The sequence below is a fragment of the Lithobates pipiens genome, unplaced genomic scaffold (assembly GCF_037356315.1).
Source record: "Lithobates pipiens isolate NorthernLeopardFrog02 unplaced genomic scaffold, aLitPip1_a1.2 Scaffold_8, whole genome shotgun sequence".
In the NCBI taxonomy this organism is placed as follows: Eukaryota; Metazoa; Chordata; class Amphibia; order Anura; family Ranidae; genus Lithobates; species Lithobates pipiens.
The window spans coordinates 146,081,346-146,096,713 of NW_027507903.1; the positions used below are offsets into that span (position 1 = coordinate 146,081,346).

The following is a 15,368-nucleotide window of genomic DNA, read 5'->3' on the forward strand; positions in this document are numbered from 1 at the left end:
GGCTCTGTGTAGTTGATGGTGACCGTGTCTGCTTCTTCGACACCTCTGAAGCTGCATCTGACTGGTTGGACTCTCGCTAATAGCCTCCATCATCAAGCCCTTGGATGATCCAACATTAGATTACAGCAAGTATACTAGCATGCTAGCTATAACAACTTGTTGCAGAGATTACCTTGTTTTTTCTTTATGAATGGACTTGATGATGTCTTTTTTCAACCTTTTTCTTGCTTCCCCTTTCACTGGACAAAAGGCTTTTGGCTATTGCCAGTTTATGGTTCAAATTTTTGGGTATTGGCCCCCACCTGTCTCCCTCCAGGTTACATTTTGTTTTGGTCTTTCTTTCTGGAGGGTCCCGGCTTGGGCAGGGATTGCACCATGGTGCAAGGGTTTTGTTTCTGTTTTTTCATTGTTTTATTGTGTTTTACTACTGTTCATGTACGTCTGTTTATGGTGTTGGTTATCATTTGCTTTGCTGCTCCTGAGATGGTTCCATCCAGCCGATTGCCACTGCCACTGTACAGACACAATCTTTATTACCCTTATGGCACCAGATCCCCCAGATACCTGTAAAGTAATTTCTTGGAATGTCCATGGCCTCAACTCTACATTTAAACATGCCTTACTTTTTCCAGTACTTGAAATTTCAAAACCCCTATATTTTGATACGTGCCACATCACTTTCGCCACCTGTTGGAACGGTGTTGGCATCCCTGCCATTTTACAAAAAGTGATTTTATCTTCAAGTGCAACCTGTATATTTTTTAATACATTTCCTAAATGGTACTGCACTATGAGGAGCTTCTGTTCTTGTCTTTTTGATGCCATTTCCATTCGGTGATTGTGCCTAGCTCTGAGCTGCTGTTTCTTTGGACATCCAATTGTCTTGCTGTTTTTGACACCTGTCATGGGTGTCAATTTTGTCTGGTGAGTAGGACATTTGCCTAGAATTTGATGGAAACATTAGCCATATATGTTTTCTACACTGTCACGTTTGATGTATAGAAGAATTATCAGCACTTTATGTGAGTCTAACTAATCGGTGGTGGATCATTTCTGTTTATATTATATTCACTTGATAGTCATTATAAATATATCATTATACATTTCTTTAATGCTTTAGTGCAGTATGACGTCACCGTTGTTTTTCTTCACATATTGAGGCTTTGAGCCTTCCTACCCGCTGCTTTGTTTATACAATTATTTTTATTAATATTTTGTTATTGCACTGTATATCATTTTGTTTACATTCCAGGGTGCACAGGTAGAAGGGGTTTCTGAGATCCCCTTTTTCTTTTTGTCCTATATATTGTTGCAGGAAACACATCTCCTAGGCAGCAAGCTGCAATCACTTAAACAACCCTGGGTTCAAAGGGTGTACCATGCATCATACTCCACCTCTGCCTGGGGGGGTCTCAGTTCTCATCAATAAGTCTCTTCCATGTGTTGTCAAGGTGATCCATTCAGATCCCCAGGGCAAATTTTTCATTGCGGTGCTCACGCTCTGGGGCCTACGATATTTCATAGTTACAGTATCTATCCCTCCCCGGAGGTTCTTGGTCTTGTTCTGGAGAGGATTTCTCCCTACTGCCCTGCTAAATTGCTTATCATGGGCTACTTTAATGCCATGCTATCACCTGATCTGGATAGACCAGCAGTACCAAAACATACCTCTGAGGATCTTAGAACATGGACCCAGACCTCAGGCCTTACTGAGTTGCTGGAGATGGAAACGCCCAACAACCCACTCCTATTCTTGCTTCTCCACCCACAAAACATCTTTGCGTGTAGACTTTACATTTACTAATCCTTCCCTGTTAATGGATGTTCAGGAGGCCACATACCTACCCACTGGTCTTTCGGACCATGCGCCCCTGGAGCTGCTGCTTCGCATCTCAGCCTCTGATAATGCGTCCCTGTGGAGCCTGGTCCTGCACTGAGTTTTATTGGACTCTATGCCCCCCAAACTATCTGGATACTGGGATATCAATGGAGGGGCCTCCTCTCCAGAAACCACATGGGATGCCTTCAAGGCTTTCACTAGAGGACAGTACATATCCTCTATTTCTGCTATCCATAAAGATCTAAAGGCGACCACTCAGTCTCTACTACAATTGGTGGTTGATAAGACGGAGGTCTAAAATGCTAACCCAGATGATGACAATTTTATACATTTGCAGGCTGCTCAGAGAGTTGAACATGCACTTAGCGGGGCTCACCCATCCAGAATGGTACAGAACTAGGCAATCCTTCTTTGAACAAGGTGATAAGAATGGTTGTTTACTAGCACTATTAGCCCAGCACGATGAACCCCTCACTTCCATATCAGAGATACAGCTTGCTGGGGGGACCAAAGTTCCTACCCGGGAGGATATTCTTGAGGCCTTCGGGTCAATACTATAGCACCTTGTATACCTCCACTCTCCCACAGGACTTCATCCCTCGCTCGCTAGCTCCTCTTTTGATTGGGTGGCTCTCAGATGATGAATGCCATGTGCTGGTGTGTCCTATCACCCCAGGCGAGATAGCCGTTGCTGTCCGGTATTTCCCTGTGGGAAAGGCATCGGGACCAGATGGACTCCCAGTTGACTTCTATCAGACGCATTGCGTTTTTCTGGCTCTTATCCTAGCTGATCTAATTACTCATTGCTTAGCTAAGGGTGCCCTCCCTCCCTGTATGTGCCATGCCCATATAATCCTAATTCATAAACCACCTAAAGACCCCAGTGCATGTGTCTCCTGCAGACCAATTGCCTTGCTCAACAATGACTTCAGTGACTTCAAAAATCTGACTACACTCTTAACTTTAAGGTTGCAGGCGATGCTCCCAACAATTATAGACCCAGACCAAACTGTTTTTTAGGCCCACAAACCTACTGACATTAACCTTCATCGGTTGTTTACCAATATCCACGCCCAACATTTAAATGCAGGATCTAGGGTAATGGCCTCCCTATACATTGAAAAGGCCTTTGATACCATTGAGTGGCGTTTCTGTGGGAGGTACTTAGATGCATGGGATTCCCATTACTCTTTATTAAATGGCTTTTAAAGCTCTCCCACAGCCTCAGTTAGGTTGGGTCAGGGTTTGTCAGTCCTCTTTTGGCTATACGGGGAACCTGCCAGGGCTGCCCTTTTTTCCACTGCAATTGAACTGGTGGCAGAGGCTCTTCACACCTCTTCAGCAATTAAAGGACTTCATGTTGGCTAGCTGGAGGAGAAGGTTGTCCTATCTGCAGATCCTTCATGATGTAGGTCCTTCCCTCCAGGGTGCAGTGCAACTCTTGAATTCATATTCCATGGTCACGGGTTTCAAAATCAACCGGGCTACTAGTCCCTACTATTCCCTATAGACCCTGGAGCTCGAGACACAGCCCCACCAGACCTGCCACTCCAATGGGTAGAACAATTTAAATACTTGGGGGGGTCCAAGTTTCCAGCAGGGCCTCAGACTACTTGTCTCTCAATCTTACCCCAGTAATGCAGGAGACCAAGCTGAGGCTAAAGGCATGGGAGACACTTCTGTTGTCACTTTTGAGCAGAATCAATCTAAAATTAAAATCCTACCTAAATTCACTTACTTATTCTGTGATTTCCCCCTCTTGGATCCAAAAGTCATTTTTTAATCAGCTCAATCAAGTTTTTTCCTCTTTCCTCTGGGGGGCTAGTTCCCCAAGATACAAATTCACCATCTTGATGCGCCCTACTAGTCAAAGGGGCCTGGCTTCCCCTGATTACTATTAGAATTTTCTGGCTACACAGCTGCCGACAGCAGCTTGGTGGTTTTCCCCCGACCATTCCAATACTTCTGCCATCTTGGAGGCGGCAGTGGTTTCTTCCCTTGAAGCACTGCAGCTCCTCTTGTTCAGAGGCCCGAAGGCCCCTTACCCACTTACTCCATCATTGCTTACTACCATTAGAGCCTGGACAGTGGGACTCGGGTAAGAACACCTGCCGGAGGGTACCCACTTGCCTAATGCTCTGATTTGGCTAAATCCATTGATGACCCATTTTTTTGTGTATACACCAGTCCCGCGCTGCCCCAAAGATGCTGCATGCAGAACTTTTTTCTCTTTCGTTCACTGACTGACACAGCTCCATTAATCTTGACCGTAGGGTTATTCCGCCACCTTCAAGAGAGGACTAGGCAGAACACGTACAGTAATACATGTGAAAAAACAGAACTTTACAGTTCCGCCCAGGGGGCAATCCCTCTGGTAATAACCCCTCAGCCTGCTTCCTGCAGGTCAGTTTTTTTTTTTTCTGCCTAGTGAAGGAGTCAGTCAGGGACTCCCTGCTCTGGTGGCTGAGGTCCCTGGCATTTCGGTCCGGGGAGTCATTCCTACCTCTACATTGGACAGTGATCACGATGGACGCCAGCCTGACTGGCTGGGGTGAAGTACTGGGAGTACAGTCGACCCAGAGCCTCTGGTCGGGGGAGGAATCCAAGTTGCCGATCAATGTGCTTGAGCTCTGAGTGATCAGGCTAGGCCTCTTTACATGGTCAATGAGACTACGAGGACGTCCGATCAGGATCCAGTCAGACAAGCCACGGTGGTGGCATATGTCAACCATCAAGGAGGAACAAGAAACTTGGCTGCAGCACAGGAGGTCACTCGCATCCTTCAGTGGGCAGAGCAACATGTACCAGCCTTGTTGGCCATTTACATCCCAGGAGTAGAAAACTGGTAGGTGGACTACCTAAGTCGCCAGATGCTGGACCCAGGAGAATAGGTGTTGCATCCAGAGGTGTTCAGGCTACTGTGCCTGCGGTGGGGCACAGCAGACATGCATCTCCTGGCCTCCCACCTCAATCAGGTGCCGAGATTCGTATCCAGGACAAGAGATCCTTGGGCAGATGCGTCAGACGCACTGGTGGCTCCGTGGTGCCAGTACCGACTAATCTACACCTTTCCTCCGCTAAAACTGCTACTACATCTGCTCCGCAGAGTAGAGGCCAAGGGGATTCCAGTGATACTGATTGCCCCAGATTGGCCTCAGCGTCCCTGGTACACTGGCCTAGTACGCCTGGTTGCGGACGCTCTTTGGCGACTACCGATGCGAGAAGACCTTCTGTCTCCAAGGACCGATTCTCCATCCCGCTTTTCCATCGCTGGTTTAATGGCATGGCTATTGAGAACCAGGTGTTAAGGAACCAGGGCCTGTCGGACACGGTGATTTCAACTATGTTGAGGGCACGGAAATCTTCCTCTCAGAAGATATACCATCGTACCTGGAAGGCCTACATCTCCATGTGTGAAGAGATAGGGTGGCGTCCGTGCACCTATTCTGTTTCCAGAATCCTGCTGTTCCTACAGCGAGGAGTAGACCAAAAATTGTCCTTAAGCATCATTAAGGGACAAATATCAGCCTTGGCTGTTTTTTTCCCTGGCGTCTCAATCTCTAGTGCGCACTTTCATACAAGGGGTCCGGCATGTAGTTCCTCCAGTGCGTCCACCCATGCCACCGTGGGATCTGAACCTGGTGATATTGGCGCTTCAGAAACCGCCGTTTGAGAACATCAGGGAAATTCCCTTGCTGGCTCTTTCTCAGAAAGTGGTCTTCCTAGTGGCCATTACATCATCCAGGTGGGTTTCGGAACTGTGGCCTTGTCTTGCAAGTCGCCCTATCTGGTTATCCACAAGGACAAGGCGGTGTTGCGTCCGCAATCTTCTTTTCTGCCGAGGGTGGTTTGGGCGTTTCACATCAATGAGGATATCATATTACCATCTCTGTGTCCTAAACCGACACATCCTAAAGAGGTGTCCCTTCATTCCCTGGATGTGGTCCAGGCACTAAGGGTATATTTTGTCTGCCACGGCTCCCTTTTCGGATATATAATATATATATATATATATATATATATAGAGTTACTTTGAGTATTAATGCACTGTTGCATTTGTTGACCGCAAGTTCTGATGCAGCTAGTTAAGATGGTGACTCCCCTGTTAGGGAACACCGTTGGTTGTGGGTGAAGTTTTTTTTTTTTTTTTTGCTGTTCCCACCCCTCGTTATGACACTGCTTGGGGACGTCCCTACGGTCAGGATTAATTGAGCTGTGTCAGTCAGTGAACGAAAGAGAAAATAGGATTGTTGTACTCACTGTAACATCCTTTTCTCTGAAGTTCACTGACTGACACAGCACCCTCCCCTCCTATTGGTTTATGTTATACTGCTTGTTGACGTAATGAGCTGCAGGGAGCAGGCTGAGGGGTTATAACCAGAGGGACCGCCCCTTGGGCGGAACTGTAAAGTTCTGTTTTTTCTCATGTATTACATGTTCTGCCTAGTCCTCTCCTGAAGGTGGCGTAATAACCCTACGGTCAAGATTAATAGAGATGTGTCAGTCAGTGAACTTCAGAGAAAAGTATTTTACGGTGAGTACAAAAATCCTATTTTTCCCAACCTGCAAGTGGTGCACTCAGGCTTTCACACTGGGGAGGCTTGAGAGGCACCTTTCAGTCGCTTTACAGGTGCTATTTTTAGCGCTAAAACCCCTGAAAAGTGCCCCAGTGTGAAAGAGGTCTAACAGTGGCTCAATCTGCCCTTGAATGAGTGCTTTGCATAGACCAGTGATGGTGAACCTTGGCACCCCAGATGTTTTGGAACTACATTTCCCATGATGCTCAACTACACAGCAGAGTGTGTCAGCATCATGGGAAATGTAGTTCCAAAACATCTGGGGTGCCAAGGTTCACCATCACTGGCATAGACTGTACGGAAAAGCCTACCTCACACCTTTTATGCCCATTGCCCAGCTGATTACCACATCTCTTCCCACCCTATCTAGTCTTATAGCTAAGTGGCAGCAGGACATCCCACACCTAGATTATGATGACTGGGATGACATCTAGGATTTCCCATTATGTACTTTAGTCTCTTTGGGTGACAAATTGATACAATTTCAAATTATCCATAGGGCTTATTTTACACCTTCCAGATTGCATGCTATGAGGCATTCTCATCCTTCAGTGTTGGAGAGGTGACCACTCCCTGGGTGATTTTTTTTTTTCCCCACATTTTCTGGTCCTGCCCGGTTATCACTAGGTTTTGGTCAGAGGTGTTGTCTGTTATCAATACGGTATCCTTGAATAAAATACCCCTCTCTATGGAGATCTGTATTTTGGGTGTGATAGGAAACCTGATTCCTACTGTTACAGAAAGAACATGGGTTTTCTATGCCAGGAAAGCTGTTGAGTAGCACGTGCCTTTTTATATTCTAATTGTTTGTTTTGTTTATTTGGTTTGTTTCTATTGTATATGTGAAGAAAACTTCAATAAACTAATTTTCAAAAATAAAAAAATCCCTGATCACCGCTATTAATGGTGAAAAAAAAAAAAAAATGTAAAAATAGTTTGTAGACACTATAGCTTTTGTGCAAACCAATAAATATATGCTTATTGGGATTTTTATTACCAAAAATATGTAGCAGAATACATATTGGCCTAAATTGATGATGAAGATTTTTTTTTTTTTATTGGATGTATTTTATAGCAGAAAATAAATATTGTTTTATTTTTCAAAATAGGTTTTTTGTTTATAGCGCAAAATATAAAAACTGCAGAGGTGATAAAATAACACCAAAAGAAAGCTCTATTTGTGGGAAAAAGGGACATACATTGCGTGGTCCTGCGACACTGTACCGCAAACAATTGTCAGTTAAAGTAATGCAGTGCTGTATCGCAAAAAAATGGCCTGGTCAGGAAGGGGGGTAAATCTTCCGGAGGTCAAGTGGTTAAACCACATATGGAAAGACACTTATTCTTTTTGTTCATTTACACATAGCACTTTACCATGCAGGCTAGTACAGTGCCCGCTACAGCAGGGAGCATTGTGATACACATTTCAGTGCAGCACGCTGCTTGTGTTTTTTTTTTTTTTTTTTTTTTTTTTTTTAAACTTTATTTGAAGTGTTACATCATGACACTTCATTCATGTCACTACACAGCAGTGTGGTGCATTGTGCTGCTGCGTGGTGACATGCAGCGCCATTCAGTGCGGAATAATGCAGGTCACTGCACATTATTTAAGCAAGCCCTTATTACTGTCACTTTCCTCCCCTAACCATTTACATAGAAAATCTCACTTCCTATGCATTGGCTAAAGGTAATCTTATGGGCTTTCTGCCTCACATAATGTTTTGCGTTAATGTCAGAATGTTCAGTCTTGGTTTCATCAGACCAGAGAACCATCTTTTATATGTTTGCTGAGTCTCATACTGTGCAGAACTATTAGCAGCCTTTAATATGGCATTGCATATGTTGTATGTGTGCTTTTTTTTATATATAGTAACTTCTTTTGGTCACTCTTGCATAAAGCCAGGTTTTGTATGGAAAAATTATCTTTCGCTATTATCTATACAGTCAATTTAAATCTGATTAATTGGGATTATCGCATCTAGAGCGGCACCTTATTAAATATTCTTGATGATTTCACGCCAGACAAACCTATGTTTTTTAATGCTGTGCACCTCTTATTTTGCAGGCCTCCAATGAGATTAGAAAGATCAGCGGGTTGGAAAATCTGAAAAGATTACAATCTTTGGACCTCTCGTCTAACCAGCTGTCCAGTCTTGAAGGTCTAGAGGGACTGGAACTTTTACATACACTCAACCTGCAAGACAATGGAGTAAGTTACACATCTTGTTCTTATGGTGCCATTATAATCTAAAGAGAAAAAAAAACAAAAAACATTCCCATGTATGTATGCATGTAAAGGGCTTTAACAAACTTTGTTGCAGATTACTACCTTTTGTTATTCTGAAGAAATGGCTGTTTATTTGTCGGTGTCAATGTGCACACTGAATTTGAATAGGAGCAACTTTTTCATTAGCGGTCAGCAGCTGCACTTGCAGTCTAGAGGAAAGCGCCAGGGTCCGAATCCCTTTAGACATGATTAACCCTTTGGGAGTGTCTCGCCAACACTAAAATGTTTGTTGCAGGGTTTGCCAAAAATCGAATTTGTATCTTAGCGCAGGCTTCTGGGAAAATCAGTGAGCCAATCACACAAGCGGAAATTTACATTTCTGGGGGGGTGTTCCGCATACCATATGTGTACAGAACACCTGCAGGTTACCATATTGCATTGCTTTTACAGAAAATTACAGCACTGCAGATTGAAAAGAGAATTTTTAATAAAGGTTATATTAAAATATTTATTGGCTAGTGTCTCAATTGTATAGGCTATGTTATTTATTTATTTTTTATTTGCAATATTTTTTTTTTCCACAAAAGTGGACTTACCCTTTAAATTGGTATTAATATATTATACAATTTTATTATAAAATTAATATTATAAAATATTTATTAATAAAATTCCCCAAACAGCCAAAAGTTTTTTTCTTCAACCCCATAAGGCCTCTTTCACATGACCAATCCGTTCAGGTCCTCCTGTCAGTTTTTTAGGCGGACCTGAACGGATGCTCCATAGACCTCTATGGAGCGTCGGATGTCAGCGGTGACATGTCCGCTTACATCCGACACGCTCCAATCCGATAAAGTGTGACGGAGGAAAAGCCTACTTTTCCATCCATCTGGGCAGAGCGACGCTCTGACAGGTCCGTCCTCACACAGTGTGCAGGGGCGGACCTGTCACCTTCCTGTTCAGCGGGGATCGACGGAGCCATCCCCCACTGAGCAAGCGGATGTCCATGGGGCGGATCATCACGCCCCGTGTGATAGAGCCATAAGACCCCTTTCACACCACACCACCCATTGCGTCGGCGGTAAAATGCCGCTATTTTTAGCGTCGGTTTACCGCTGGATTTGCGTCGCATTTCGGTCGCTAGCGGGGTGCTTTTATTCCTCGCTAGCGGCCGCGAAAGGGTTAAAACTGCCGGCAATACGCCACAATAGCGGTGTTTTTTCCGGCGGTATTACAGCGCTGCCCCATTGATTTCAATGGGGAGCAGCGGTGGAGGAGCAGTAAACACACCGCTCCAAAGAAGCTGCTGGCAGGACTTTTTCTGACGTTCTACCAGCGCACCGCTGTAGTGTAAAAGCCCTTGGTGCAGCTTCTTTAGGGCGGATTGCAGGCGCTATTTCTAACACTATAGCGCCTGCAAAACACCCTGGTGTGAAAGGGGTCTAACTCTTTTGTGTTTTGAAGCAGCAGTATTTAATAAACACAGGAACGTAATGGGATGACGCTGAATATTGGTGAATATGAATATTGATTGGTCCATAGAAACATTTGCTGGTCTGTTCCAAACGGAGAATGAAGAATGAGTGATGGAACCAACTGTTATAGACAACACCATAGTATTTATCTGTTCTGTAAATGTTTTATATGTCTTCCAAAGTACCTGAACAGATATGTCACACGTATGCATACGATCAGGGAAATAAGAATATGCCTGTATATAGCCAAGGCAGATGCCTAGGTTCTTTTGTGAGGTATGGGCAGGAATTGCAGGCTCTGTGTCCTTTATGATATTTTTCTTTTAATTAAAAAAACAGTGTGCAGGACCTTTCTAATGTGTATTGTATTCTTACAAATAAATCTTGCCTAAAATGATGTTTAGAAAAGCAAGGGCAGATATATTATTGATGCCTATATGCATGAAATATGCCACCTGTTCTTTCAGATTTGTCATATCAGTGAAATAGCTTTCATTGAAGAACTGCCTTTCCTCCATGTTCTGAATCTCCTACAAAATCCAGTACAGGTGAGTGTCATGGCTACAAATGTCACAGATTTTCCATGAATGGAATCTTATTTTACAGGAAACCTGTGTTAAAAGAATATACCTTTCCTGGCCAGAAAATGCTTATTTTCTGGCTGTTAGACTGAACCACTGGCTTGATCATAGTCTTTGTTCTAAAACAAGCATACAGATTAGAGTAAAATGTAAACTTCTTATCTGTATACCTGTTGTGGGTTAACCGCTCAAAGTATTGAATTATTTTGATCAGCATGGCAGCCAGGCAACTAGCGTTTTCAAATGGAAAAGTCAGAAATGGCAGCCCCCATATTTTTCCAATATATATATAGTACTTTCCCAACAAGGGTGAGTGCACATTTATGATTTTAGGGTTCCTGTTTAAGGGCAGAGATGTATAGGAAAGTCTGCAAATGAATAGAATAGTGAGGATTATTTACAAAATATGTATAAACTTAATAAAGGGGAGAAAATTACAAATTGTAAGACCACTACTACACCTATCACAGGTATTCTTTAAAATAGGTGTGCGCTTGGTTATCATCCTGACATGATGATGATGTCATCGACAATGTCATCATCGACAATGTCATCAATAATGATGTATATAATGGTGATGCCATCGATCATGGCGATGTCATCGTTGATAGTGTTGCCATCTATGGCGATGTCATTGTGGTGATGATGGCATTGGTGATAATGGCATTGATGATGTAATTGATGATTGTGTAATTATGTTGATGTCATTAATGATGTAATCAATGATGATGGTGTCATTGGTGGTGATAATGATGTCATCAGTGTTGATGTCACCAGTGATGATGTATTTAATTATGTCACCAATGATGATGTCATTGGTTATGAGCATGATAATATTTATAATGATGATGTCATCTGTGATGGCTCATCCCTGCTGGCTGACAGCTGGGATGACGGGGATGCATCAAAACAGTAGTGTCAAAAACTCATGTAAATGTGTTTTTGGTGTTACCCTATTGAAGTCTATGGGGCCAAAATCCTGTTGTAGCCACACCAAAGTAGTGCAGGGACCTTTTGAAAACTGCATTGCAGTCTTGTTGCATGGATAGGAATGGGCACCATCAAAAATAATGTGGTTTCCATTGTGATGTGATTCTGTGCAATTTGAAGTTGCATCTGAAATTTGCATTAGTGTGAACAGAGTCTTAACCTGGCTGAAGCAATAGACTTAAGCAATAGATAAATATCAGTTGTCCAGTCTGACAGTTTCTAAGATTTTTGTTTTTAAGTGAGCTACATAGAATGCAGTTCTGCTTGTATGCAGCAGTAGCCATTCTCTCTAACTTTAAAATCTCTGGGAATACGACTGCATGGAGGTCGAAAAGCAGTACCATGCTAGGCAGTTCTCCTTTGTCTTCCTGACTTATTGTCCCTACTGCAGAGACTGACTCAGCTGGACTTCCCATAGCTCCCTCTGTCCCTCATTCCCACTCATTTGTTCCTCATTTTGGTCTGATCTATATAGCTGTATATAAAATGCACTTTGTATCTATCAAAAAGTGTGTTCCAGTGCTAAACCTTTCTAAATTGCTGCATTTGCAAATTCCAAAAGCCAATATAAAGGAATAGTAGTGGTAAAAAAAGCACTTGTGGGTTTAACCAATCTTTTACAATTCTCCTTTAAGGGGGCGTGGCAAGGGGTGTGTCCTATGCCTGCATACTTTTGCCGATAGGTGTCCCTCATTCCCATCTGAAAAAGTTGGGAGGTATGGACTTCCTGTTCCAATCGTATAGACCCCATGCTGTAATAAGAAGGCATACCAGGGTCCTTAAAGTTAGTGGTGTTATTGTGTTCAGTGTTTCCCAAACTTTTTTTTTGGGACCACATTATCATCCTCTCCAGACCTCCAGGCATTTTACAGCTGTATCAGTTAATCAGAGTTTAGCACTATAATCCATTTCACCTATGTCTTTATAGAGAGAAAAACAGGACCTGTTTGTGGTCCCTGGGGACTGGTCTCAGAAACTCTGGGTTTAGTGCCCCGTTCACACCAGAACGCGGTGTGGGAAACCCACGTTCAATGCACATTAGCCACACTGTGTTTAAAACTCACTGCAGTTTTGATCTGCAATGGGTGTCCATGTTAACCACTCCCCAAATGTAGGTCGCAAATGCGATATGTTTGCCTATACTAGATCGCATGATACCGAGTACCATGCTTTCCGGTTGCAATAATATTGTTATCTTGGGTCTCTTAGTTTTTGGTGTAGGTACTATTAGGGTATGGCACTGTAGCTCTCAATGCAAACAAGGTGAGTATTTTACTGGGTTAGTTAAAGTGGATGTATCCCAATTAATGAAATCTGACCTAGGCATATACAGTATATCTATAGTGTTTACTTAGCTCTCTCCAAAGCCCTAAGTCCTGTGTCTTTCTGCTGATCTATTCCTCTGTTATCATCATGATAACTTCTGACAAGTTCTCCAACACAAGAGATAAAAGCAGCTGAACATTTGTGTCAGCGAAGGTGCTATAAATAAATAAGCAGAGAGCTGGTCTATTCACAGCACAGCTCTGCAAGTTTTTGTTCCTCTGCCTATGTGGAGGGTGGTGTGTGCCTTTCCTCCAAGGAGCTCTCACACAGGGTTTGCCCAGACTCCCCTCCTACTGCTGAAACAGGAAGAAACATATCTAACACAATGTGCACTTTCTAAAGAATATGGAAAGCAGATATACATGTAAAACTTATGTAGGAGTATTTGTTTCATCTCTGTGTATCATCTGAGGCTGTTCACTTCACTGGGTATAGGAGAGGGTTTACATCCACTAGTTTAAACAAGTGTTAGGGATGCTTTTATAGGTAAGGATGGTATTGGGGTCAAGGCTGGGGGTTTAGTTGAATGGCTAAGGTCGCCTTTTGCACCATGTTACATCCACATTTAGGATTCTTCTCCCTTGCAGCTGTGCACAGCCTCCTCCATTAATTTGCAGTTTTACTGAACAAAGTGACTGAACTACAAGCTCTCAGTGGACTATGAGTGTGGTAATTGCTACACTTGAGCCAGAGGAAGAGTCTGCAGGAGCTTGACAGATGATTCAATGATTCAATCATCTGTGCACGTGGCACAATATCTGTGCCACGTGAACAGATATTTCAATGGACTACAAGTGTACCGATTACCCCACTCGTAGTCCATTGAATCCTCTGCTTGCTCTCCAGAGCAGAGAGCCAGAGGAAGAGTCTGAAGGAACTTGGCATTACATCCATGATCCGCTGATCACCTATGCAATGCTTTGCAGGCTCCTGAAAGGAAAAATAAGTAAATAACCCTTTTTTTCTGCAAAAACATGTACATTTATTTTTTTAGCCCAGTCCTGTCACATGTGCACATATATTCTGCCTCACTGCAGTGGGTCTTCTTTGGAGCTGCATTTATCCATACACATGTGCATATACAGAGAGACCTTTTGCACCATCTGATGTTCCCCCCCAGTTCCCACTAACACGGTTCCCTTTTTTTGATGTGTGGGGACGTCATTAACAATAAATGGAAGCCCTGCACGTTTTGACTGCCGTTTGTTGTGGGTGCGAGAACAAGTGTGATTTCCACACCCACAGCCACCTGTGACAGTGTGAACCAAGGAGAAGTGTGGGATTTGAAAAACACACACACACACACACACACACACACTCGCCTCCATCTGCCAGCATTAGTGTGATGCTGCAGCTGTCCTAGGTCGACTCTAAAACGCTGATCGATCTGTTCTCGGTCTGCTCAGAGATGAGAACGGTGATCTTCAGTCACCTTTTTGTGCTCTTCTCCTCACAGGGCTCACTGGAGTGCTGGGCTGGATAGGGGGCGGGGGCAGCTGACTCGGGATCTCATCTGCACACTGAAAGGCTGATTTGGCTGCCGTTTAGGCATCCTGGTAGATACCAACAATATTGTTGGGATCCTTCCAGATTCTGGAGCAGCTCTGACATATAATCTGATAGTGGGCAATAGCCCACTGTAGGCTGACTGTGGGTCACAGGAGAGCAAAAGTAAGGGCAGTCCTATGACCCGCAAGAGAAGTATGGTCAAAAAAGCTTTGGTCATACTTCTCATTTAAAGACCAATTTCGCCAACTAAAAAAAAAATTTAAAATCCACTGTGCGATGGGACATACCGTATCTCACAAAAGTGAGTACACCCCTAAGTGAAAATGTCCAAATTGGGCCCAAAGTGTCAATATTTTGTGTGGCCACCATTATTTTCTAGCACTGCCTTAACCCACTTGGGCATGGAGTTCAACAGAGCTTCACAGGTTGCCACTGGAGTCCTCTTCCACTCCATGACAACATCACAGAGCTGGTGGATGTTAGAAACCTTTCGCTCTTCCACCTTACGTTTGAGGATGCCCCACAGATGCTCAATAGAGTTTAGGTCTGGAGACATGCTTGGCCAGTCCATCACCTTTAACCTCAGCTTCTTTAGCAAGGCAGTGGTCAACTTGAAGGTGTGTTTGGGGTCATTATCATGTTGGAAATTCTGCCCTAGGGCCCATTCTCCGAAGGGAGATTGATCATGCTCTGCTTCAGTATGTCACAGTACATGTTGGGATTCATGGTTCCCTCAATGAACTGTAGCTCCCCAGTGTCGGCAGAACTCATGCAACCCCAGACCATGACACTCCCACCACCATGCTTGACTGTAGGCAACACACTCTTCTCTTTGTACTTCTCACC

The 15,368-nt window shown here is 43.7% G+C and overlaps 1 protein-coding gene across 2 annotated transcripts in view; it reads left to right on the plus strand.

Annotated features, from left to right (window-relative positions):
* Positions 1-15,368, plus strand: part of LRGUK (leucine rich repeats and guanylate kinase domain containing) — a 127,205-nt gene that overhangs the window by 39,869 nt on the left and 71,968 nt on the right. For both annotated transcript variants that reach the window (XM_077473021.1, XM_077473022.1), the window contains 2 exons: positions 8,483-8,626; positions 10,584-10,664. In XM_077473021.1, the coding sequence (XP_077329147.1) occupies positions 8,483-8,626; positions 10,584-10,664 (225 nt within the window). The remainder of the gene's footprint in view (positions 1-8,482; positions 8,627-10,583; positions 10,665-15,368) is intronic.